Here is a 26,697-nt window from a genome sequence, read left to right as displayed (position 1 = left end):
CGGGGGCGGGGGGGCCTGCGGGCTGCGAGGGGTTAATGGGGGACGGTGTGTAGGCACGAAGGGGTTAACGGAGGGCAGCCGCCCAGACCCGGGGGAGCTCGGCCCGGCTCCGTACGCCTGCGCAGGATGGCACCCCCACCCCCACCCCCTCCAAAGTCCACTCGGAACAACGCCCCGCTGCCCCAGGCCGGGGGAGCCGGCGCCCCCGGCTCCAGCTGGGCCCGCGGTGAGCACGTGGGCGCCCCCGCCCCTGCTCCCCGCCCTCCGCTGGGACGTGCCGGGCCGGCCACCCTATCCCCGGCTGACCTTCTATCCCCTGCGCCCCGCACCCCTCCGGGAAGCCTCTGGCCCCCGGGACTTTCTCGTGGGGTCTGTGGCCGCTGTTTGTGAGCCGGCCGCGGGGGCTGCCTAGTTCTTTCTGACAAACCCGCTCTGTGCTGGTAAGCCCATGGCAGCACCCAAAGACCAACTCCGGAACCCCTCTGTGCTCGTTGGCCCTGGGTGGGGGGTGGGGGAGCCGATTGCTGGCCCGAGAGGTCCGCAGCCTGACCAGCCCACTGGCCAGCCGGCGAACCTGTTTTACGGCCAAATTTGTTCCTTTTCCTCCTCCCGGAAGAGCTGACTCCACTCCGGGGCTGGTGAACCCGAACCTCAGTCACTTGCCTTTAGCATTTCGAATGTAAAAGTTAAGGACGGTCTTTGTGTCACTCTCCCCTGCCCCCATGCTCTCTTCCTGCTTACCTCCCCTCCCCCCCAAGAGGCAGAAGTATAAAATGTCCCTTTTTAAAAAGCCCAGATTGACTTCCTGCCTGGCAATCATTGCCCTATTATCATCCATATAAATTCCTCCTATTGTTCGTGGCCTAGAAAAGTATTCTTATCTTTCATCGTTCTGACTTAACTCCTTACACACTGAAAATTTCTCTACACTGGGATTTTTTCCTTTGCTTTGGGTATTTCTCAGCCCGGCCAATGGTGACACAGTTAGCCCTTTCAGCCTCACCCCACCCTTTTTTCCCCATATGGGAGAGAATGGGGTCCCATGTTCAATGAGTTCTGAAGGCCCCCCTCCAAGGTTTGCTTAGAGATATTTCCCCCCAGCGGTCAGCTTTGCCAGGCTGCTGTAAAGAATTGTTATCTGGTCAGAGCTGCTTAACTTGGGGAGCTCATTGTGGACAGTGCTTACCACACTAGGGGCTCCTGGTAAATGTTGCCTCACCAGCTGGACCAGATCAGTTGGCCTTGTTTGCCCAAGGCCTTTCTCAGTACTGTGGAAGTCGGGCAAGGAGAGTCCATGTCCAGCTCCCAGGTAAAGAGCCCCAGCTGGTTCTCCAGTCTTGAAGCTTCAGCTTTATTTATATGATATGTGGTGACCCCTAAGTGTTTGGTCCAGGTACTATGCCCCAAATCCTGTTCTTTTTAGGACTTCCTTCACTTAAGCCCTCCTCCAGTGTCTCATCAAGACTTGAAAGTCATTATGGAAGGCAAGCCCTGTCAGGTCTTAGCCAAACTGGAATAAAGGAATTTCAAATAAGGCACAGGCCTGAAGTACATCATCTGTGGACCAGACTGGAAAAGGGGGGGGGGGGATTATCACCATAAGGCTAGCCACTAAGTAATGAATTTTTTCAGTCACAGCTATTAAAGATCCAGGAAGAAGTTGTCATCAGTGTGAATGGAAGGATTTCCTCTACCAATTAAAGCATGGGTCTTGAATGTCCATTAAAGACTTTGTTAATCTGCTGCTCAGAAATACTCTTAATCACACTTAATACAGTTACTTTAATGTCTTTAAGAACTAGATAATTCTGAACAGCTAACATTGAAAAGAATTGAGGCCTTTCTCACTTGGGGGATGCTCACTGTAACATGCCATGCACCCTTCCCCCAAAACCCCTATGAGGAAAGATTTGGACAAGTCATGTTGACTTTTGAGAAGTATCCCAGATGTTATTGACTCTGACCTCTGCTGTTTACTTTTTGATGGTATATTTGTGTCTTTTTAGGAGAATGTATTTATGGGCCAGTCAAAGATCTATTCCTACATGAGCCCCCACAGAGCCTCTGGAACTCGTCCTCCACTCCAGGAGGAAAACTCTGTTGCACATCATGACGTCAAATACCAGGGGAAAGCCTTAACCGAATTGCACAAGAAAGGAGAGGGTAAGACTCTGAACATCTTCCTGGTCTGGTGCCCAGTTGGACATCACACCAGCTATAGTTACTAAAAAGCTCTTTCTAGTACTCTTCTTCCCCAATCCTGAGGTTCATCTTTATGCCACCCTGGAGTTCCATCTCAGTAATGTTGTAGAGCACATTGTGGAATATGGTCATGGGTCACCTACTTGTTAATGGACTAACAACTGGCTGTTCTCTTTTGATAAACTCCAGGTGGTCCACTTGTGTTTTACCCTGTGTGATCTCAGGGAGTTAATAGGAGGCCTCAGTGTCCAAAACTAGGGACATGATGATCTCTCTCCTGGTCAGACCACACTAACAGAGTTCAATCCTGGGTGCTGTGTTTTAGGAGGAGCATTGACAGATATCTCCTGGAGCCCACCCAGGAGAAATAACAGGAATAATGAGAAGACTTGAAACAAGGCTACGTGGGAAGGAGACAAAATTGTCGTTTTTGGACAGCTAAAGAGCTCTTTTGTAGTAAGAAAGCTAGAGCTTATTGACTCTAGAGAGCCAAACTAATACCAGTAGGTAGATTTGAGAATATAAGAAGAACTTCTAAGAATCAGAACCAACCAGATATAAAATGGGCTGCCTCAGAATGTCATGAACTAGAGGAGTACTTGTTAGGACTAGGATTAGTTATCCCTTTGGAATAAAGGTAGGCTTAAATGACCACTAAGATTCTGTGATTCCCTGTGTCCTCCCTTGTCATTCTTACGTTTCTGCAATGTTATGGGACTAACATGCAACCAAAAAGACTATTGAGTCCAAAAATATGGTAATAGCAGCTCACAATTAGAGAAGGCCATATACCTTCTGTGTATTTGGACTTGGTATTCTGAGCAGGAAGCAGTGATTTAAAATATTATCTGAGCCCTGAAAGCAAGTTCAAGACATGGAGTTTTCAGTTCAATAAAAAGACTCCTAACTTAAGCCTATGTGGCTAGACATATGAAAATCTGGCCTAGGCCTCAGCCAGAGAAGCCTACCCCTTTAAAGAGAGGGAGTCCTATGCCCCTTCTTCCTGTGAGATGACCAGCCAATAACCACTGCCATTGTAGATGGAATATAGGATCTAGAACTAGAGGGTCTTAGAGATCTAATCCAAACCCTTTTTTTAAAGGAGGAAAATGAAGACTCTAGAGATTGTCTAGATAGTAGCAGAGGCAAGTTTCAAACTGGCTCCCAAGTCCAATACTTCTTGGATTTCTGAAGGACTATAAGCACTTCGATTTCAGGGCAATTTAAACAAATTATCAAAAGGGCACACACGCATCCAGCTTGGGTAACATGTTTAAATATCTAGAAGTTTTCTTCCTTCTGAATTTTAAAAGCTCAACAAGAGTATTTCCATGTGGGATCTCGCCAGAGAAATTTCAGCTGTCCTATTTATTACCCCTCATTCAGAATTTGGACAAGTACCACAGCAGTGAGTTAGCAGTTAGGGCATATGCTGTTAGGCTTTGAGAGCAGCTTCATTCATACCAGCATCATACCAAACTCATAGGTCTTTGGTTAGCAGGTCTCTGAATTTTCATTATTATTTCAGCAACCCAGAAGTAACAACCTCATGAGAAAGTAGCTATTAGGACAGAGTTTGTTATCACTTTTACAGAATGACAGAGCTGGGAGGGGCCTTACCTCAAAGAATGGCAGACTTAGGCCTAGGGGCCCAAAGAACACAGAATGACAGAACTAGAAGCTGATTTAGAATAAAAGATGTCAAAGCTAAGTAAGGAACCTTAGAGATAATCTAGACCAGTGGTTCTCAAAGCGTGTTCCAGGGAACGTCCCCGAGACCCTTGTAGGCCATCTACAAGGTCAAAACTTTTCATGATAATACAAAGACATTTTCATTTCTAATACCATAAACATTGGTAGGACCCATATAAAGAGGACCTGAGACCCAAAAGGTTCAGAATGATTAGTCATCAGAATTCATTTTTCAGATGGATAAATTGAGGAAGGTTCCCTCCAGAAGAAGGGAAATAACTTGTCCACATTCTGAAAGAAATTGAAAGGGGCCCACTTGCCACATTTCCTTCTCTTTTCCCCAAAGAAATAACATTGCCGATATGATGAGGTTCACAGACCTGTTCACAAAAACCTGTTTTGACTCCTAATGGAATAGGAACAGTAAAGGGATAATGTAGGTACTTGAGGGAGAGACTATCAAAGGTGAGGTCAAATGACCGTTTAAACATTACTTTTAAAGGAAAACTATGTTTAGCCTTCCAAACCAACTAGCTTGTAAATGAGCTTTTGAACCATAGCTTGTTTATAAATTGGAGACATCCTTTTGTCTGTAATTAGACATGCTCTTTTGCTATGGCAGTGAGACTTCTGCCAAGTCAGCAAAGGAGAGGAACCAGTTCCTCCCCATGGCCCTGTGTCCTGTCCCTACCTTCCACACATTCCCACCCCATCTTCATTACTGCACCCTCTGAGGCCCTGAGCCTTGTTCTTTATGCCACAGCCACTGAATTGTTATTAGGTAGCTATGGAATGTGTACAAGAGAGAGCCCTGGATGTGGAATTGAGAACCCTGGATTCCAGGCCTGGCTCTGTAATTTCTGATCTGTGAGACTTGGGCAAGTAACTTAATTTCCTTGAGCTCTCTAAGATGGAATGATGAGCTCTGCCCCAGCTATATTCTCCCTGGGTTGGTTTTGAGGAACCCATGTTGGCGCTAGAGCCGAATGTTAAAGGTCAAAGACGTTTAGGATTGTGAGATAACAGTTTGCTGAAGAGTGGACGCTGACTGAAGAGAGCTCTTGGTCTGTTGCCTGTGCCAGCTGCCCAGAGCATTTCAGAGCCTGAAGTGTGCCCTGACTGGCATGGACACTTGCATTGGTGCAGACTCTGGGAGAGGATGTCCAGCATAGCAAGTTACAAGGCTCCCAAAGCAGGAAGGCGACCTCCTTCCTTTATACTTTTTAAAAAGTGAGACTGCTCGGGGCAGCTAGGTTCCTCAGTTCATAGAGAGCCAGGCCTAGAAACAGGAGCTCTTGGGTTCAAATCTTGCCAGAGACACTTCCTAGCAGCGTACCCCCCAGGCAAATCACTTAATTGCCTAGCCAGTTGCCTATCCCTTATTGCTCTTCTGTCTTGAAATCAGTACTTAATATTGATTTTTAAGATGGAAAGTAAGGGTTTAAAAAAAATTTGAATCTTCTAAGGATAGCTGGGTAGCACAATATAGATAAACTGCCAGGCCTGGAGTCAGGAGGTTCTGGGTTCAAATGTGGCCTCAGACACTAGCTTCGTGACCCTGGGCAAGTCACTTAACCTCAATTGCCTAGTCCTTGCTGCTTTTCTGTCTTAGAATTGATATTAATATAGGCAATAAGGGTTTTTAAAAAATTGAATCCAAAGTAAAGTGCTGGTGTGATAGATGCACTAAAAGAGCAATAGGACTAAGTTTATAACTTTATCCACCCTTTGTCTACAGAGAAAAGAATTAGCGGCAACGCACCGGCAAGCACTATGAAATCAGAAGAGCAGAAAGGCAAAGAACTGAGGAGGGATTCTCTGGAGCCCCTTCCAAACCACAAAAACATAGCTGCAGGAAACCCCAAAGCCATGGCGCTGCCCGCCAATGCTGCTGATGCTGCCAGCGCGAAGCACGCCCCGAAGAAACCCCCCAAAACCAAGCAGGCCTCGAGGAGAAAGTAAGAATGTCACCCTTCCTTGGGAAATAAGGGGAGCTGTTGTGGCCTTGGTCCAAGGGAAGTCCCAAAGAGCCTTATGGAACTCTGATCAAACTGCCCTTCCAGAGGATCACTGGCTAAAAGTGGGCCTCCTTAGGGTCCATATTTCAGTGCAGTTTATAGGTAGAGGGAGCAACTCGAACCTGAAGAGACCTGATCTGACTGTTCTCAGCTTTTTCCAGGACAATGACCCTTTCTGATCATCAGAAATGTTCATTGGCCTCCGATATGATCATGGTTGTTTTAACCCAGGATAGCAGTGTCTGGTGTGCAAATGGAGTCACAACCCTACAACCTAACAACTGGGGCCTTGGCCAGGGTCCCACAGGGAGTAGTAGAGCACATGGGATTGGAACCCAAGTGGGTCTGGAACTCCAGACTCACTGCTCCCTTGACTGCACCTCTGTTTCAGCAGTTAATTGTCCATCTGTAATCCCTGGTACTTTGAGAAGCCTGAAGTTGGTCTTTTAGAGGCCGAGGAGAGGAAGAACTGAGATCCTTTGCTTGGCACCACTAACAAATGGTTTCTCACATCTTTGAGGTTTATGGATTGTCATAGCTGGACTAGATTCTGGCCTAAAAATAATTCCCAAGAGTTGGGCAAGGAGGCAGCTTTTCTTTATAAACGAACTTTTTATTTTATTTCTCACGAGTCTCTGCTTGGAAAACTCTTCAATTTCTTTCACATTGGATGGCTATGCTGGGACCTTTACTGAAAGCCGGGGGATATGGAGGTCTTGGGATGTAGGTCACTTGGCCCCTTTCACATATGAGGAATCTGATGGCCAAAATGAGAGCTAGAGCTTCAGAAAGTATTTCTTAATTGTCTACTGTGTGTAAGATCCCATCCTAGATGCTCCCTATACAAAGGATTCCTTCAGGATTATGTCTTTGGAAGATCCCAGTCTTATAGAAGGATGAGACACCTCATCCCCAGATAACTGCAAGTTAGAATGTGGCAAGGCGCAGGAAGGGCTAACAGAGGAATCAGTCTGAGGCGTGGGAAGATGGGAAGATTATAGTGTAGGTGGGGATTTGGGGAAACTTCCTGGAGGAAGTCTGTTTCAGCACACACAAAAAGTCAGGAGCTCCTGAGCAGCCCCACTGCTGACACTTCCTACCTGGGACATCCTGGGCAAATCATTGAACTTCTCCTGACCTCCATTTCCTCATCAAATGGCACCTACCTTATACTGTTGTGAGATAATCAGTACCTTACACTGCTGTGACATAAGCATTTATGAAGCTCCTGCTGTGTCCAGACACCATGCTAAGTGCTCAGGGTACCAAAGAAAGACAAAAGACAATCCCTGCCCTCAGTGCCTTTGCAGTCTTATGGGGAGATGATATGCAGACACTGTGTACAAACAAGATAGAGACAGGATAAACTGGAGATGAGGGAGGGTGCAGATACCTGGGATGAAAGGATCCGTCTTGTAGAAGGTGAGAATGGCTGAGATCTGAAGGAAGCCGAGAGGTAGAGATGAGGTGGGCGAGCATTCTGGGCCTGAGGAAGAGCCATGCCAGTGTCCAGGCTGGAGATGGAATGTCTCGTTCAAGGACCAACAAGTAAGCCAGTGTCACCGTTGGAGGGGAGACGAGCGTAAGAAGGCAGCTAGTACCATTTCTCCGAAGGTGGGCACAGGCAGAAGGGCAGGACGTGGTTGGGAAGCTGGAACTGTTGGGTTTTGCTCCAGAGCACAGCAGAGGGTGTGCGTGGGAGAACTGGGCACCGGAGGGAGCAGAGATGTGGGGGCACACTGTGCCACACGTGCTGGGGTGGCGCATGCAGTCACTCGGTGTCAGTCCTAGAGTTACAGGTACAAAAGTAAGACGTTTCCTGTACTGAAGGAGCTACTCTAACAGGAAGCAAAGGGCAACATCTCTAGGATTTTGGAAGATCTGTGTAAAGGTAACTCGAGGAAACCTTAGAAGAGGTGGCCGCAGCCACTGGGGGACCTGGGAAAGGCCTCTCCTAGGGAATGGCTTTGGAGCTGAGGCCTGAAGGGAGCCAGGGAATCTGAGAGCCAGCTTGGAGGAGAGGTCTGAGAGCAGAGACACAGCAGCAGCACATGCAGGAAGACTGGGAGGAGAGGGACATGGGCCAGAACCAGTCTGGCAGGGAGAGGCCAGACCATGAAGGGGAGAAAGGACAGGGCAAAATGGGGGAGTCAGGGTTCTCATGGAGTCCAGTTTGGTTAGAGTTTCAGGCTCTTGAATGAGCTCAGTGAATGCAAAAACATTTACTAAACCCTTACTGTATGCCAAGCACTGGGAATACACAGATCTTTTTTTAATGACAATCCCTTTGGGGCGGCAGCAGTACATATTTGTTGCAAGAAATATGTATTTTTTGTTTTTGTTTTTTCGTTGGGATGGGAACTAAAAGGGAAAGGAAGTAGAAATGGCTTCATTATTTAAAATAGGTGAGGGAGTGTTACAGATGTGAATGTTGCCTTTTATTTTTCAGATGAAGTCATTATATTATTGGTTTTACTGAACTTTTATTTTGTTACAAGAGACCTCTCACAAAGTGGAAATATCTGGAAATGTTTTTGATGCAAAAACAAAACATTAAGAAAACTTCCTTTTAAAGGAGGGATGATGTTAGCTGAATATGGTGACCCACACCTGTAATCGGCCTTAGGAGCTCTGAGCCCAGTGAGGCATTTGTGTTAATACATTGAGCTCCCTGGGAGCAGGAGGTCATCAGGCTATCCAAGGAGGGAGAAGTGAGCTCGTCTGGGGCAAAACCTCTTTGCTGCTCAGTAGTGAGACTAGGCCTGGTGCCGCTGCCCTTCCAGCCTTGGGTAAGAAGACCCAGTCTCTAAAATAAAATAAAATAAAATAAAATAAAATAAAATAAAATAAAAGGAATGACCCAATAAACTCATATTTACATAAATATTAAGATGCACCAAATTTCTATAGCTATGAGGCAGGCACTTATCTATACCATCTCCATTTTATAGATAAGGAGACTGAGGCTCACAGAAGTTAATGTACCCATAGCTAATAATTACGGGAGATGCGATTCAAACCCCATCTCCCTCGCTCACAAATCCAGCATTCAGCATGAGCTTTGTCCTTCAGCCACTCTAATAAGAAGGTGACCTTGTTTTCCAAAGGCACTTGGGTCTGTTTTCTATCATTAAAATGACTTCTGCCCTTTGGGACTGCCAATTTGCAACTTCTTTACTAACTCCAACATCTTCCTCCCCACAGAGCTCAGGGAAAAACTCAACAGAATCGCAAAGTCACTGACTATTACCCTGTGAGACGGAGCTCCCGCAGAAGCAAAGCTGAGCTACAGGTAGGTGTGGGTGGGCCGGCCTCCTTCTGGGGCTCTAGTGGCCTAAAGCATCCCAGGACCTGCCTGGTCTGGGCACATAGATCCAAGCTCCAAGGGCCTTCCAAAGGCCCTCATTAAGCCCTAATGCAAACCTGCCTCCCTGCCAGCTTCCATCACTAAGGTTTCCTAGAAAAGCATTCTCAATAGCCCCAGATTCCCTGAGGTCTCGGGGCTACCAACCAGAACAAAGCCAGCACAGTCTGTGTGAGGGCAGGGCTTTTTAACATCAGCAAACAGGGTGAAGTGACTTGCCCAGGGTCACACAGTCAGTAGGTGTTTGTAACCAGATATGCACTCAGGAAGATGTCTTCCTGACCCCAGGCCTGGTGTTCTATCCATTGCACCATCCCATTTTGATAATAGTATTTCAATATAATTAGTTGCTGTTATAATCCTATATGCTTTGTTTTATGCATTTAAAATCACCCCAAGAAGGGTTCCAGGGCCATCATGAGAGTTAAGCCCAAGGGTCGAGGGCAAAGAAACTGTGATGAGCCCTAAACTAGAGCATAATACTCAAGGAGGGAGTCAGTGAGATGGAGCCAGATTGTAGAAATCTTTGAATGCCAGCCAAAGAAACTGGAACTATATTTATCCCACGATAAGAAACCACTTAGGATACCCTATGCTCTAGGCCAGAGGTCGGCAATGTATGGCTCTTTCTGCAGGAGCCATAAAGTCAATTTTTTTTCAGGCGCTGTTACAGGAGCGGCACTGTGAGCACTGTACGGCTCTCATGGAATGACATTTTAAAAAATGTGGTGTTTATGGCTCTCACGGCCAAAAAGGTTGCCGACCCCTGCTCTAGGCAAACTGAGCTCTTCCCTGGTCCTGGAATCCAACCTTTGCTCCTTTCCTGGAGTTGACCTTTCCTTCAAATCCAGAATGCTCCAGGCTGGTAGATGGGCTTTCTTCTGTGGCAAGGTGGGCACATGTGTTCTCCACCATTGAAGAAGAAGATCTTAGAGATAGAGGACTGACATGGAAAGGCCAGTCAGCCGGAGAGCAGCCTGGACAGGATGGAGACCTTCTAGCTACAAAGGAAGACAGAAATTTGTCAGTGATGAGGGAAGTGGAAAGAGGACCCTAATGCAACCTCTAATTGTGTTTCTGGGAGCCTAGAAGCCTTTCCCCCACCCCTCCATTTAGGGCAGTGGCTCCCAAACTTTTTTGTCCTACCGCCCCCTTTCCAGGAAAAATATTACTTAGTGTCCCCTGGAAATTATGAAACTATTTATTGAACTCAGAATAGAATGTAATACAAAAAAAGTGTGGCCATAACCGTCCTCCCGGATCGCTGCAGCACCCACCAGGGGGCGGTGGCGCCCACTTTGGGAATCACTGGTTTAGGGCTTCAGAGGAGTGATTTTATGAAGAAGGATGCCACATAGAATGAGAACATTCCCATTTTACAGAGGAAGAGTCTGGAGGCCAGACTTGATCAGAGAGTCAAACAGTTAGAAGGGGTCAAAAGCAGAATTGGAACCTCCATTGTTGTTTCCATTATATCACCTTCCTGAAGGATAATTTTACAAAATTTTACAGGGGTACACACAGTGCCTAGCCCATAGGAAGTGCTAAAGAAATGCTTGGTGTGGATTGACATATATTAAACACACTAGCCCAGAGAGTAAACTCAGTCTAAAAACATCAGTAAATACCCTCACATAAGACTCTGACGACTCACAGAAGAAGTCTTTGAAGGGTGGCAGGCATGCCTGGGTCATCCCTATCTTCTTTGGGAATCAAGGTGGCCAGCCCTGGCCTTCCCAAAACCATCCCTGGTGTCTCCATCAGAGGTATCGTGGGAAGAGTTTTTTGGTGCAGGAGATGCTAAGAAGAGAGGGTGGATTTAGACTGGGCTCAGATCCCTGCTCCTTCACTGCCCAGCTTACTCGGAACATGTCATTCCTATAGGCCCAAGCTTCGTCCCTGAAAAAAGGAGAGAATTGGATGAGATAGTACCTAAGGGCCCTTCTCCCTCTAGATGCGTATATTCCTATGGAGTGTCTCTGTGTCTCCTAGAGGGCAGCTAGATGGCACAGTAGGTAGTGAGCCCTGGCCTAGAGTCAAGAATGCCCAAGTTCAAATCCTGCCTCTGACACTTACTGACTATACAACCTTAGAACAGTCATTTGACCTTTGCCTCAGTTTCCTCAACTGTACAAGGAGGATAGTAACAAGCACTTGTCTGCCAAGGTTGTTACGAGGATCAAATGTGATAATATTCGTAAAGTGCTTTGCATAGTGCCTGGCACCCAGTAGGTGCTAAATAAATAATTGTTCACTTTCCCCTCCACCTCCCTGAAGAAGCCTCTGTCCTATGGGTTCAGCTCAAGAAACTCTGGTTTCCATTCATTGTACACAAGGGAATGGCCGGGAGTACTAATGTGGTTTTCCTTCTGTCTCTGTCTAGTCAGAAGAAAAGAGAAAACTGGATGAATTGATTGAAAGTGGGAAGGAAGAAGGCATGAAGGTAAGGTGCACATTAGTCAGCAGAAGCTGGCAAACACCCAGGGTGGACTGCCAGGTCTCACCAGGGGCATGTTATCCAGATACTTTATGCCTTGGCCTGGGCACTTTTCTTTTGGTCAATGACAGCCCCAGACCATCAGGCCCCAAGTTATTTTTTTTCTGGGCATCAACTACCAAAAGATTTTCCTAAAGAGAACTCCCTGACTAGAAACTAGATTTTTAGTATCTGAAAGTGTCAAATGGAAAAACGTTCAAGTAAAAAATCTTTAGGAGCCTTACTGGGAAGGCCCCACCTTGAGAATTCTCTAATTGTCACTTAGGATATTGGCATAAGAGTTGCTCAAGAAAAAGGAGGGGGTCTAATTCTGCCATCCTCTCTAATGTTTTAAGCTCCATGGGCTTCTTGGTACTGCCAATATCACCTGTAAAGTCCTCTGCTGGGTTTTTTCAGCCTTTCCCAATCTGGCCCCTTCCTGCCATCCTGGTGGCCACTCCTTATACCCAAAGCTCTCCTCCCTCCCTCCACTTTGTAATAAATAAAATTAATATAGAGGGACAGAATTAAAAATATCATGGTTTCAAAGGGTTTATTGAAAGCCATTTAGAAAAATGAAGCCATGTGCCTGTTAAGATTTAGTCCAAAAGTTGCACCATTACCTCTGCCCACCAAGCTGTTTCAGCAGGAAAAAAGAGAGCTTACCAATCCCGTCCTGAGTCTTTATACCTCTGTCTACGTAATCACACTTCCTGTATTACGTAAGAGGAATCATGGGAAATGTAGTTTCAAATCCCCTAAACATCCACAGGAAGTTTAGATCAGGGACCTCAGAATTAGTTCAAGGACCCCCAAATTTCCAATATCACAACTTCCTGGATTCAGCTCAGAACCCCCTGTGTACAGAGTGCTGCCTCTCCTTCCCCATTCATCCCTCTGAGATCACTTCTGATTACACAATACACTGTATGTATTCTTCTGTGGGAGGGACATAGTGGTTTACAAATTGTCTCCCCTGTTAGAATGTCAGCTTTGCGTCTGTGTCTGTGTGTCTGTCTATGTGTGATAGAGACCAAGACCCAACCCTTGGGCTAGTTAGCTAGAAATCCAGTGTGTCTGAGATTAATGTGAAGCTGTCAGTAAACAAGTGAACATATTAAGGGAGCAAACTGAGGCCATCCCTGTGTCTTTCTCAGGGCAAGGGCCTGACCTGTCAAACTCAGATTTCCCCAGGTCTGAGAAGTTCCTGTAGGCCTGCACAGCCTTTGGCAGAATCTCAGAACTGAAAGGGACCTCAGAGACTATTGGGTGCCACCCAGACCTGAAAAATCCTAACTATAATATTCCCAACAAGTTGTTATTCTTGTCCTTTTTATTTTAAACCCTTACCTTCGAACTTAGTTCTAAGAAAGAAGAGCAGCAAGGGCAAGGCAATTGGAGTTTAGTGACTTGTCTAGGGTGATACAGGCAGAAAGTATCATGAGGGCTTCCTGACTCCAGGGTGGTGCTCTATCCACTGAGCAGCCACCTAGTTGTCCTGGTATTGAGAGTTTTTTTTTTTTGTTTTTAAAAAGCTCTTGTCTTCCAAAGCATCCTCTTCATTCCATATCATTAGGAAATTTTTTTCCTTCCATGAAGCATTAGTGGGCCTCTTGGCCCCTTTCATTCCTTCGTCAAACATTTATTACTCTCTTGTTAGAAAGAGGGAGCCTGTTTTGGTGGGTGGAGAGCCAACCTCTGAAGAATGGGAGCGCCTTGGAGAAAAGGCTGTTTTTAAATTTTTTAATATTTTTCCATGTTTACATGATTCATTTTCTTTCCCTCCCCTCTTCTTTTCCCCCTCCTGGAGCTGACAGGCAATACCATTGGGTTATACAAATGTTATAATACCTATTTCCATATTATTCATTTTTGCAGTAGAGCAGTCTTTTAAAATCAGAACTCCCAAATCAAATGCCCTTATAAACAAATGATAATTCATTTGTTTTTCTTCAGTATTTCTACTCCTACAGTTCTTTCTCTTGGTGTGAATAGCATTCTTTCTCATAAGTTCCTCGGGAATGTCCTGGCTTGTTGCATTGCTACTAGTAGTAAAGTCCATTACATTGGATTGTTCCACAGTGTTTCACTTTCTGTGTACAATGTTCTCCTGGTCCTACTCATTTCACTCTGTATCAGTTCATTGAGGTTCTTCCAGTTCACATGGAATTCCTCCAGTTCATCATTCCTTTCAGCACAATAGTATTCCATCACCATCATATACCACCATTTGTTCAGCCATTCCCCAATTGAGGGCCCCTTATTTTCCAATTTTGGCAAAGACTGTTTTTGCATTTCTTATATCCTTAGCTGGTAGCACAAGGCCAGGCCCATCATAAGTGCTTCATTCAAAACTTGCCCAGCTGATTACTGGCCATTTTGACCTTGGGCAAGTCACTTGGCCTTCTGGGGCTCTAGTCAACTCTCTGAGGCTACCAGTTGCAGAAAAGGTTCCAGCCTGCATAAGGAGGAGTTTCTTCATCTAGGAATTCCCTCCTTCAGTGGAATTAGTTCCTGTATATCAAGTCCCAGGGTTCCAAATTTTGCTATTCCATTGGGAAGATACAACATATACCCAGATAATTAAATGTAAAGCAGAAAGAGAGGCAATTTTTTGTTTTGTTTTCTAAAAGAGAAGAGGCCCCAGTAACTGGGAGGATGAGGAAAGGCCTCAGACAAGATATGGTTCTTGAACTAGGCCTTAAAGGAATCTAGGATTTCTGTTGGGGGAGGTAATTTATTCCAGCCATTGGGAACAGATAATACAGAATGAAGGAAATAGGAGATGGAAAGTCCTCCATTGACAGATCATTGGCAAAGAAGCCAGCTTGGCTGATACCCAGTGTGCATGAAGGAAAGGAATGTGCCCTGGGCCTGACAGTGCCTTAGAGCCAGACTATGAAGAAGGACTTTGAATGGAGAATGAGTGTTTTTGGAGACAAAGTCACTTAAACTTTTTGAATAGGGGAAAGGACATAGTCCATTCTGGGCTTTAAGAATCCCAGTATTACCAGTGAGAAAGAATTCTAAGAGATTGCAGACATTTCAGAGATTATTATACTAGTCCAATCAAGAGGTGATGAGGGAACATGATTGGGGATGTAGACTCGAAACTACTACATCTATGCAGCTATCAACAATTTGGAAATAGGTCTTGATCGATGACACATGTTAAAACCAGTGGAAATGCGCATCGGCTATGGGGGGGAAGTCGGGGGGTGAAGGGGAAAAGTAAGAGCATGAATCATGTAACCATGTTAACTTTTCTAAAAAAATATAAATTAGTAAATGGAAAAAAAAGAGGTGATGAGGGGTACCATGTGAACTGAGAGAAGGGGGCAGGCATATGGGAGACCTGTGGAGGATGACAAGTCAGCAAGACTTGGCAGCTCCTTAGGTAGGAGGGCTGCAAGAGAGGGAGAAGTCAGGGATGACTCAAGGTTTCATAATAGATGACTGGAGGGATAGATCCCTGGGCTGAATAAAGAGGTTTGAGAAAAGAGGAAAGTTTGGTGGGAAACATAATGCGTTCCGTTTTGGACAAGATAAGTTTAAAAGGCCTTTGAAATAACCCATTAGAAATATCCCGTAGACTGATCGGTGATGTCTGACACAGCTCAGGAGAGTGCCTAGGGCTGAGTAATCATAGATGTGGGAATCATTTGCATAGAGACTTCTGCCCTTTGCTCCTCAGTGTCATCCCATTAAGGTTTACAGAATACTTTATATATATCGTTTCTGTCTCTGGAACCCAGAAGAATAAGCTTAATCTCTTCCGTGAGACAATCCCTCAAGTTCTTGAATCCAGCTTTCTGGTTGCTTCTCTTTTCCTGGATAAACTAGCTCATCTGACTTCAAGGCCCTTCTTCATCCCTGATTGCCTTTCACAGGCCCTCTCCAGCTTAAGGCTCCAATATGTCCTTCCTAAAACTAAACCTAGTATTTTAGATGTGGTCTGACCATGTCCTTAGTCCTAGACACTTTGCCTTCCTCCATGGTACTGCCTGTTGAGCCTTCAGACTACTCAAACCCCAGTCTTTTCAGAGTAATGATTGGCCATGTATGACGCACTCCCCCCATCTTGGACTCATGAAGTCAGTTGTTTGGACATCAGACATGACATTTGACGTGGATCCCTGTGTGTTATCTCTCACCAGATGGACATACAGGATGATGAGCCATGTCATCTAAAGGAAAATATTGTTAGGAAAACCCCTTTGCCATGGGAGATCAGTCATCCTCCTTCTCCAACACCAGCCCTTTATAACAGGGTTCTTGGTAATCCTCAGTCTTGTCTGCAGACCCAGCACATGTTAGAATTCTCGGCTCTCATTGCGCCTGTTACACTCTCCAAATCCAAGAGCCAGCCACTCTTTTCTTCCTTTGGTTTGGCTTGGTTCTGTTTTTTTCCTGAGGGAAGGACAGGCCCTTCAGTTTGCCTTGACAATGCCTCCTTTTTCTCATCACTTCCCACCAGATCGATATCATTGATGGCAAAGGCAGAGGAGTGATCGCCACCAAACAGTTTACAAGAGGGGAGTTTGTGGTGGAGTATCACGGAGACCTCATCGAGATCACAGACGCTAAGAAGCGTGAGGCTCTCTATGCTCAGGACCCTTCCACGGGCTGCTACATGTACTATTTTCAGTACCTGAGCAAAACCTACTGGTAAGTCCTTGGAGCGCCTCAGGTCATTTCCTATTAGGCCGACGAGAGAGCAGACCGAGGCACCAGACGGCCAGCAGCAGCCTCCTCATCCCAGGCAAAGAAGCCTCCTTGTGCAGTGATGAGGTAGAGGTGCCCTTTCTCTTTTCTGTAGGATCTCATCTCACCTGTGGAGTGACGCACTTTGGACTAGTTGAATAGAAACAGCTTAGCCAATTGACCTTGCCTTTCAACAGGGCCACGACGAGGAGGAACTCTGCTGGCACCCTCTGGACCTACCTGGGGCGATCGTTTTTTTTTGTTTTTTGTTTTTTCTCCCACATTTGTTTTCCAAGCCTGTGTTAAGAGTGAGGAGGATTCTTACTTGGCTGAAAAAAAACCTCCCTTTTTAAAAATCATTTTAATTTAATCCTCTATTCTTTCCTCTTTCCCCTTGCCCTCACGGCCATCCCAGTGTGGATGCCACTCGAGAAACAGATCGTCTCGGGAGATTGATCAATCACAGCAAGTGTGGTAACTGCCAAACCAAACTCCACGACATTGACGGCGTGCCTCACCTCATCCTCATCGCCTCGAGGGACATCAAAGCTGGCGAAGAACTTCTGTATGACTATGGTGACCGCAGCAAGGCTTCCCTGGAAGCCCACCCATGGCTCAAACACTGATCTGTGCTTCACTGGACAAAGTCCCCTTGAAGGGAATTAGTTTTTTGGGGGGGTTTTTTTACACCTAATCTTAGTGGATTACTTCTGATGTTTTTAAATCTATTAAAATGCCTTTTCACTGTAGTATTTAAAAAAAAAAATCTGCTGCAGGTTCCCTCCCCGGCAGGCTTGCGCAGATGGCCTTAGGTTACCAAAACCTTTTCTATTTCTAGTTCTTTTGTATGTTTTTGCAAACAGACAAATCTGGGCTTCCCATGCATGCAGTCAAAGACTTGGTGCAGGTTTTATAGGGAGATGAATATCCAAATTGTGGACTTGAGCAGTCCCACTGCCTCCCGCTACATACATAGCAATGACTTTCCACACGAGAGAGCAGGGCAGGATGGAACATACCTGCCTACTCTCCTCTTCTCCAACTTCTTGTCCTAATAATGACTTGACATGTGTACATATATATATATAATATATATTTTTAATGTTTCATAACAGGCCAGTCCCTTCCCCTCCCCACCCTTTTGCTTTTGAAAGCTTCCTGTCCCCACACCACCACCACACGTCCCGCTCATCGCTGCTCTTTTCTCAGGCTGCCCCATTTGGGGTACCAATACCCTTCCCACCCACCCCTACCCCCCAGCTGCTCATCCTACCAGACATGGGCAGGAAGAAGTCTCTGAATGCCATTCCCACCCTTCCTCCCCTCTCCCAGAGCAGGGCTTCCTAAACCGGGGCTTAATCCTCTAGAAATGTGAACACTGAATTTATTCAATAATAACTACTTAGATGTATTATAAGTTATTGAGCAAGTCAAGTTGCTGAGTTCTTGTAGAAGAAATTCAAGATGGTACTTTATTCTGTTTGATAACAGTTCTCTAGTGGGACCAGAAATCTTCCCATTTTCCTCTTCTCCATCACCCCTACATCCCTGGTTTTTTGTTTGGTTTGATTTTGGGTTTGTTTTTTCTTTTTTTTCCCTGGATAGAATCATCAGCAAGATTAGCTTATGCTTTATAGCAGGTAACCTGGTGGGTGAACTGAAATAGGTGTCTCTTTGATAGAGAAAAGTAGGAGCCCAGCCTCTGATGGGTCACAGTGACCTGGGCATTCCAGCAAGGGGGCAAGGGCTTCAGGCTCAGGGCTGAAAGAGGACGAGATGGGTCTTTTGGCTTCAGCTGAGATGGGGGAGGCGGCTCGTCCCTCTCACAGAGCAGAGCTGATGACCATTTCAGTCAGTGGCCAGGGCACTGGAGTGAGTGAGCAATGATGACCTTGGCAGTATGCCCCCCCAGCTGCAGGGAAACCTGAAATGGGGAAGTACATACAGGGCTCTCCCCTCCTCCTTTCTGTTCCCCTGGGGTTTGTCATGGTGCTACCTAAGAAAGTCTTCCCCTCACCTTCCCTGGTCATCAGGGAGTTGGAGAATCAATCAGATGGGCGTGTGTCAATGTGAGCTTATTTGTCTTGGTTGTACCTGTTTGTGGTTAAGCCTTGAATTTTAAAAGCAAACTTGAAGAGTATTTGTCTCTGTAAAAAACAAAACAAAAAAAAGGATAAAAAATTAAAATATTTATTGCCAACTGCCTCCTATATTTTGTTTTGTTTTTCCAACTCTTATAAGACCATGGATGGGCAGGAATGACTGAAACTCCAAAATCTTGATTTTTTTTTTCTCTAGTTTTCATAGAAACTTGTTGGGGCATGTATCTATTGAAAATGAATTGAGTATTCAGAAATTGGTATTCAGAAAGTTTTCTTCTATCTGCTTGTTCTTTAACCAAACCTAGCAAGCTTTGGGATTCATGAGATCATAGAATGTCAGAGCTGGAAGGGTAGAGAATGTTGGCAGTCAGGGGATGACTCCTTAAGACCGTAGGGACCTTGTTTGTCATCTTATCCATCTCACTTCCACCCCCATTTTCAGGTGAGGAAAGTGGGACTTGAGGTGAAATGATCCGTACTGGATGAGTAGCCAAGGTGTTCTCAAACCTGGGTCTTTGGATTCCGAACCCGATGATGCTGTTCTATGCCCTTCTCCTTTTTTGTTTTATATCCCAGTTATTTGTGGATATACCATACACTCCTTCCCCACACCCCTCCTAGTACTAAGCGCTTATACAAAAACAATCGTGACAGCCTTGGGTCAGCTCTCAATTTGGAGTCAGAAGGACCTAGATTTAAATCATGGCTCTGATAGCACTTTTGGGGCCTCGGTATCTGCAAATGGCCTCTAAGGTCCCTTCCAGGTCTAAATCTAGGATCCTACATAGTTTTCACTCAGTACCCCACCCTGCTTGTGCCCCTTTCTTCTACTGACAGGAGATATATTTGTTTTATTCTTTGCCAGAACTAATGGTAGTTTGGGGGATTGGTTTATTTTTTTTCGCAACTAACCAGAATTCAACTGTCTTTGTTTAATTCTTTTTAATAACATTATTGTTAACGTGTATATTCTTGCAGTTCTGCTTTTTTTTCATTCTGTGCTATTTTATAGATGTTTTCCCATGTTTCTCTTCCTCATTTTTTATATTTTTGGTGAAGGGGAAAGGAGTCTGTACTTGCCATAGACTGCAAGCCAGTACATGACTACAATATAAACTCCCTGGGAATAGGGACTGTCTTGCTTTTTTTTTTTAAATCTTATACTTAGTACCATTCTCAATACAAAGTAGGCGCTTTTTAAAAAAATGCTTTTTTCACCCATTTCTTCATTCCTAGATGAAGCTTCCCTTTGGAGGAGGTGCCACGGACTCCCCCATTTCTGGTCCCACTTGTAACATGCAGGGCCTTCAGCCCAGTTGTTGGGCCCACATCAGGCCTCTGACCTGTGGCAGCCCCGACAGCTGCTGCTTTCGTAAGGGCTCCTTTGCTTGTCTTCATTGTCACCCTGGCAGAGACAATGAGCTATCTCTACTCTCTCGATATGAGAAAATCCCAGTCCTTCCCTAATGTAACAGAAACATGTTTGTGCCTTTGGAAGGCCACAGGTGGCTCAGAGAACTTTTGCCTAGGGCTGCTTCCTGTCTACCTGCCAGGCATAGCTATGTACTAGTCTCTTTATTCTAGGGCGATTTTTCTTAGAGCCTCCAGCTCCTAGAGAGGACAGATGACATATTTGTGTATGACAATCATCATCGTCATAATAGGCTACAGAGCATACTAGATAGATGGTTGGCCTTGGCTCCATGAAGATTTCAGTCCAAATCCTGCCTCTGGGTGACCTGGCTAACTTCTCAATTCTTTAGGCCACTCGAAGGCCATAAATGACAGAAAAAGGGCTGACCTGCATAGAATATCCTCATCCAGGAGTTCCAATATGCCAGTAAAATCACACGTCAATCCTTACCTATTTCTATCCTAATAATAACTCCTTTAAGGAGCTGCATTACTACTGGGCACATACTCCAAGGACGTCAGTGACAAAAGAAAGGCCTCACGTGTACTACAAAGATATTCATAACAGCATTTCTGGTTCTGGTAGCCCAGATCTAGAATTAACAAGGATACCTATCGGGAAATGACTGAGAAAATCGTGGTAGATGATTTTAATAAAATATTGCACTATTAAGAATGACAAATCTGAGGAATTCAGAAACTTGGGAAACTCTGGGTGAACTGAGTCAGAAGAGAAAAAAATTGAAGCAAGAGAGCAATCTACAAAATGATCGTATTGATATGAATGAAAACAAAATTAAAATGCCACCAAACTTAGAATAATTGCAGTGATCAATCTTGTTCCATAGAAAAAAGGAACTAACTCAAAATCAGGAAAAAGCCCCAGGGGCAGGACTTCCAAAAATCCATTTAAATATCAAATTATCAAGATAGGGCTGACCCAAATGATCTTTTTTTCTAGATATTTATCAGGGATTTGTTGTTGTTGTTGTTAATAATTGTTCTAATTTACAGTTGTTATGCATATTCTTTTTTTAAATAAGGATTTATTTCTCTCATTGATACCTCCTCCCCCTCCTTTTTCCCACCCCCATGGACAATTTTTAAAAGTTTCTTTTTAGTAAAGAAAGAGTAGTGACCACGAAGATAGAATGTTGCATACACTATCAGTTATTGTTGCATTGTTAGCTGGTTTTGTTCAATTTTTGTTCTCTGTTTCAAGGGAGGATTCAATTTGGGGCAGGGTATATTGAGAAATGATTTCTGTTGTTAAAAAAAAAAAGTACAAATAAAAGTTGGTAGTTGGTAATGTTATATTACTGTACTATGTGAAACAATGGGTATGAAGATTTCAGAAAATCATTGGAAGACGTATATAAACTGATGCAGAATGAAGTAAAGAAAACTAGGTAGACAATATGCATAATGATGCAAATGGAAAGTACAACAAAATAAATAAATAAAGCTAAATGCGGTATAATTTTAATGACCAAATAGTCCCAGAGGAGAGATGAGGAAAAGCAAAAAAGAAAATAAAAAGTAACTCCTTGCAAGTAGGGAGCTGGGGGAGCTCTCAGTGTGGGACATTGCATATACCATATAAGAGCAGATTTGGTTGATGAGGTCATCAGTTTTGCCAAACTGCTTTTTTTTCCCCTGTATTTCAAGATAAATGGATTTATTTGGAAATGAAAGTGATGGTAAAACAAAAGATAGCCATGAATTTATAAAGATCAGAGAAAAGTCAATGACTGGAAGGGGAAGAAAAATTCTGGATATTCTGAGTGGGAGTTAGGTTGCAGGTTAACTGCCAGCCCAGCCAGAGATGTTTGTATGTTATCTTGGAGATATCAAGAAAGTGTTGAATTTTTTAAGCAGGGGAATAGCATTCTCAATCATTGGAATGATTAAGCAGATTATGGTATGTGAATGTCCTGAGATTATTTTGTTATAAGAAGTAAAAAAAATACAAAGAAATGTAAGAAGACTTTAATAAATGTGCAGATGGGAGTGTCTTGGAAAGATTTTAGAATTCCAATTAGTGCAATGATAAACCAGAGTCCAAAAGATTGTACATTAATCATGCTACTCATTTCTTGCAATGATAAACCTAAAATTTAGAATGAGTCATGTATTTGTGGCTATGACCAATGTGGGGATTTGTTTTGATGGACTATGGATATCTGTTATTTAGGTTTTTTTAATTGTTCATTTAAGAATGTACATAATGACTTTGTAAATTAGGAGCCATTAGGAACCAAGCCATTTACAATCACTTTCAGCCATCTGGGTTTGACATCTTGCCATCCACATAGAGTACCTTCCCTCTTTACCTCCCCTCGCCCCCCATTTTCTACCCTTTGTTCGGGGAATAGTTTCTGTTGACAAAACTATCTGCAGATAAAAATTTTCTGCTAAGGACTGCTTTGTCTGCAACTCAAGAGTTTTCATATATTGTATCATGATTGTTTTCTTTGATAAAATTATTTATTGTTAATATGATTCGTTGTTTGACCTCCACATTTTTAAAGGATTATACTGTTTAGTCTCCACTTGGGGCTGAGTCCCTTCTTCAAATTTCTCTTATTGATTATAATTTTTATTGCATTGTGGGTCAGTAAAGAATGTGTTTAATATTTATGCTTTTCTGCATTTTTATGAATTCTTTATGCTTAGCACACAGTCAGTTTTTTAAAGTTACAATGTAAGACTGAGAATTATGTATGCTCCTGTTGATTCCCATTCCTTAATGGCCAGAGGTTTATCTAATTCTTCTAAAGTTCTATTCAGATCCTTGACTTCATTCTTACTTATACTGTTATTGGGTTTGTCCAGGTCTACCATTGTTTCTGGAAAGGATCTGTCAACTAACTGCTCTGTGACTCCATTCATCATGCTTCCTAAACCAAAACAGGCTTCCTTGGCCACCTAGATGTGTTGTCTTCTTTTATTAGAATCTGAACTCCTTGAGAGTTGGGACTTGTCTTGATTGTGTATTTGTATCCTTGGTGCTTAGCATAATGCTTAGTACATAATAAGAGCTTAATAAATGCCTTTTCTTTCACTCATTCAACTCCCTGGTGTGGGTATAGCTTCTAAAGATTCAGTTTGAAACACATCCCCTTCTTATCCTGTGTAATTCTTGTGTGGGCCCAAGTCTTGTACATGTCCTATTAATCTTCACTATACAACATGCTAGGGAATTTCTCCTAGGTTTCTGGATGTTTCATGTATACCAGTGGAAAATGATACTCAATTATCCCAAAGGGCAGCTAGATGGTGCTAGTGGATAGAGCACTTGGCTTGGAGTCAGGAAGACCTGAGTTCAAATCCAGCCTTGGACACTTATTAGGTATGTGATCTTGGGCAAGTCACTTCACCCTGTTTGCCTCAGTTTCCTCTTCTGTAAAATAAGCTGGAGAAGGAAATGGCAAACCATTCCAGTATGTTTGCCAAGAAAACCCCAAATGGGTCATAAAGAATTGGACACAACTGAAATGACTGAACAAAAATTCCCTTGATTAGATGGTGTAAGTTACTTTTTTTTAAACCCTTGTACTTCGGTGTATTGTCTCATAGGTAGAAGATTGGTAAGGGTGGGCAATGGGGGTCAAGTGACTTGCCCAGGGTCACACAGCTGGGAAGTGGCTGAGGCCGGGTTTGAACCTAGGACCTCCTGTCTCTAGGCCTGACTCTCACTCCACTGAGCTACCCAGCTGTCCCCCGTGTAAGTTACTTTTAAGTGACACACAGATGAGTATTGTTAGACTCAGGACAAGATTAGGCTCCAGCAACAACGGTATCCCTAATGGGGGAGAAGTGTTAAGAGTGGAAAACAAAGGATAGGAGAAAGGAATCATTCATTTTGACCCTAATGAAATAATCCACAGAATGCTCTGGTGCAGTAATGGTGAACCTTTTAGAACCTTTTGGAGATCACGTGATGTGCCCTCCCCCCCAGAGACCAAATCCCCCCCCCTTTACCCTAGACAGAGGAGAGAGTAAGTGTAGAGATACAGGGAGGTACAGTGGAGAGGGGAAAGGGAGCAGCTTCACCAGAGTCTAGACTAACTGCCGAGGGCAGCACCCTGCCCACAGAGAGGTCTCTGCGTGCCATCTTTGACACCTGTGCCATAGGTTTGCCACCACAGCTCTAGCATCACCTTTGTTGAGTGAGATCATCTCTACTGAATTAATCACTTACGATAACAACTAAGTGGGAACAATTCAGGGTGGAAAGCAGTAGAATGTTAAATGAGATTCTCATTGCCATGGTAGGACTGGGTAGAACTTATGGGGAAATGAGTACCATCTGCAGTAGAAGAGAGGAATGCCCAGAATAGTCTGACTCCCAGTCTAGATTTGGGGAGAGCATATTTCAGAAGATTATGAGAAAACACGGATAGAATCCCGTAGGCTAAACTGGTAGAGGGGAAGTGAGCCCTTGAAGAAAAGGAAGCAGGCTAGGAGTTGAGAAGACCAGGGTTCAAATCTGGCTTCACATTCCCAGCTGTGGGATTTTGGCAAGTCATTTAACCCCAATTACTTAGCCTTTCTCCCTCTTCTGCCTTGGAACCAAAACTTAGTATTGATTCTAAGACGGAAGGTAAGGGTTGTTTTGGGTGTTTTTTTTTGGGGGGGGGCGGTTGGGAGTTTTGTTGTTTTTCTTAAAGACATGTATAGAAGATAGAAGCAAGGGCAGGCAGATAGCAGATTGTTGTTGCTGAGTTATTTCAGGCTTGTCCTGTACTTTGTGACCCCCATTTGGGGTTTTCTTGACAGAGACACTGGAGTGGTTTGCCATTTCCTTCTCCAGCTCATTTTACAGATGAGAACACTGAGGCAAATAGGGTGCAGTGACTTACCTGGAAATATTTGAAGTGTTCTTGATAAAGATACTGAAGTGGTTTGCCACATCCTTCTCCAGCTCTTTTTACAGATGAGGAAACTGAGGCAAACAGGGTTAAATGATCATTGAGCAATCATTAATTGCCCAAGTTCACACAATTTGGAAATGTCTGAAGCCAGATTTTAACGCAGGAAGTTCAGATGAGTCTTCTTGATTCCAGACCCAGCACTCTATCAACTATACCACCTAGTTTTTATCATTAAAGACTATAAAAATATGTCATGGCCCTTTAAGAATAATGTCAGAAGGTCTAAAGCCAAGATTATACTAGAGCCAGTTCATGAAAGCCAATTGTTTTTTGTTGTTTTGTTTTTAAACCTTTCCTTCTGTCTTGGAATTGATACGAAGTATTCATTCTAAGGCAAAAGAGTGGTACAGGCAAGGCAATTGGAGTTAAATGACTTGGCCAGGGTCCTGCATCTAAGAAATATCAGGCCAAATTTGAACCCAGGTCCCCTCTCCTCCAGTCCTGTCTGTTCACTGGGTCACCTAACTGTCTCACGAAAGCCAGTTGTCAAGTTTTCAGTGTGAGCATTTACACCTCAGAAATCAACAAAGGCTACAAATCAGAGCTTCGTGTATTGTTATCTTCATGTCTAGATTTAAGAACTGTGCCAGAGAAAATGTTAGTAATAGATTAAATTTAGAAGGTATGTCCTGCAAAAATTCTCCCTCTCCCTCCCAGAGCTGACTGTTAAACATTTACTAGCACACCCCTGGCTAAGGCTCAGAATAGTGTAAGACTTGTAAGGGAAGAAAACAGAGAGAGAGAGAGAGAGAGAGAGAGAAAAGGTTGTTAAATGTACAATGGGAGGAAAAGGAGCATTGAGAAAGAGATAGATAGTCTAAGCCTCTTAAATGGGAAACTGATAATGTTCAGTAGAAGGAAGGCAGAGCTTCCCAACTCTTATTTTGCTTCTTTTTTCTCTGACAAGTAGAAGGAGCTTTGGACTAGAAAGGATGAAACAAAAATGGCGTTTGGGCAATGGATAGCCAAAGTAAGTAAAAAAGCCTTTTAAGACTGTTTTTTATGACTCTTACTACTGCAAGATGACACTTAGATATTTTTGCTTTTTTTAAAACTCTTGCCTTCCACCTTAGAATCTATACTGTGTATTGGTTCTAGGGCAGAAGAGCGCGATGAGGGCTAGGTGATGGGGGTGAAGTGACTTGCCCAGGGTCACACAGCTAGGAAGTATCTGGAGACAAATTTGAACCCAGGACCTCCCGTCTCTAGGCGTGGCTCTCAATCCACTGAGTCACCTCACTTCTTTGCTTTTGATGACTTCTAGTTGCTGGGCCCAGAAGGGTTTTAGCTCCTTGTAATAGGGAATGAGGGATAAGAGAAAGAGATTGGCCTAACAGAGCCCAAAGAGAAGGCGAGTATGTGGCCCGTGTGCAGGTATAGTTTCAGGATTGCTTGCCAAGGGGAGGAAAAGAGCCTTTTCTTTGGCTGAGGAGCCAGGGCTGAGAATCCTTACTAAAGACTCTACCCAGGTAATTCAGTCCCTCTTTTTCCTCCTTGCCTGTGACCAAGGGAAACCAGGCTCTAAGTTTCTGGGCCGGGAGAAAGACCTTGGGCTTGGTCAAAACATGGCCTTTGAAAAGGGGATTCTGTTCTTTCCTTGTATGTATTTTTTCCCTTAGGTTTAAGCTATACCCTTGTGAGCTTTGAAATGTCAAGGGAGCCCCAGTTGGGGGGGGGTGTAAAAATAAATAAATAAGGAAATAAATAAATAAAAATTAATTAGGGTTACCCACTGAAAGAGCTGAGAGGTAAACAGTTCACCATAAGTTTTTTAAACCCTTATCTTCCA

The 26,697-nt window shown here is 44.0% G+C and overlaps 1 protein-coding gene across 1 annotated transcript in view; it reads left to right on the top strand.

Moving 5' to 3' along the window:
- The window catches only part of KMT5A (lysine methyltransferase 5A), a 27,527-nt gene extending 10,202 nt beyond the window's left edge, over positions 1-17,325 (top strand). Inside the window, exons 3-8 of the mRNA XM_044673156.1 lie at positions 2,007-2,163; positions 5,633-5,852; positions 9,117-9,204; positions 11,660-11,719; positions 16,230-16,420; positions 16,872-17,325. Of these exons, the coding sequence (XP_044529091.1) occupies positions 2,007-2,163; positions 5,633-5,852; positions 9,117-9,204; positions 11,660-11,719; positions 16,230-16,420; positions 16,872-17,082 (927 nt within the window). The 3' untranslated portion in view covers positions 17,083-17,325. The remainder of the gene's footprint in view (positions 1-2,006; positions 2,164-5,632; positions 5,853-9,116; positions 9,205-11,659; positions 11,720-16,229; positions 16,421-16,871) is intronic.
- The last annotated feature ends 9,372 nt before the right edge of the window (positions 17,326-26,697 follow it).

This window comes from Gracilinanus agilis, chromosome 1 (genome assembly GCF_016433145.1).
Source record: "Gracilinanus agilis isolate LMUSP501 chromosome 1, AgileGrace, whole genome shotgun sequence".
Taxonomy (NCBI): domain Eukaryota; kingdom Metazoa; phylum Chordata; class Mammalia; order Didelphimorphia; family Didelphidae; genus Gracilinanus; species Gracilinanus agilis.
The sequence above is the reverse complement of the archived record's forward strand: the minus strand, read 5'-3'. Positions and strand labels throughout refer to the sequence as shown.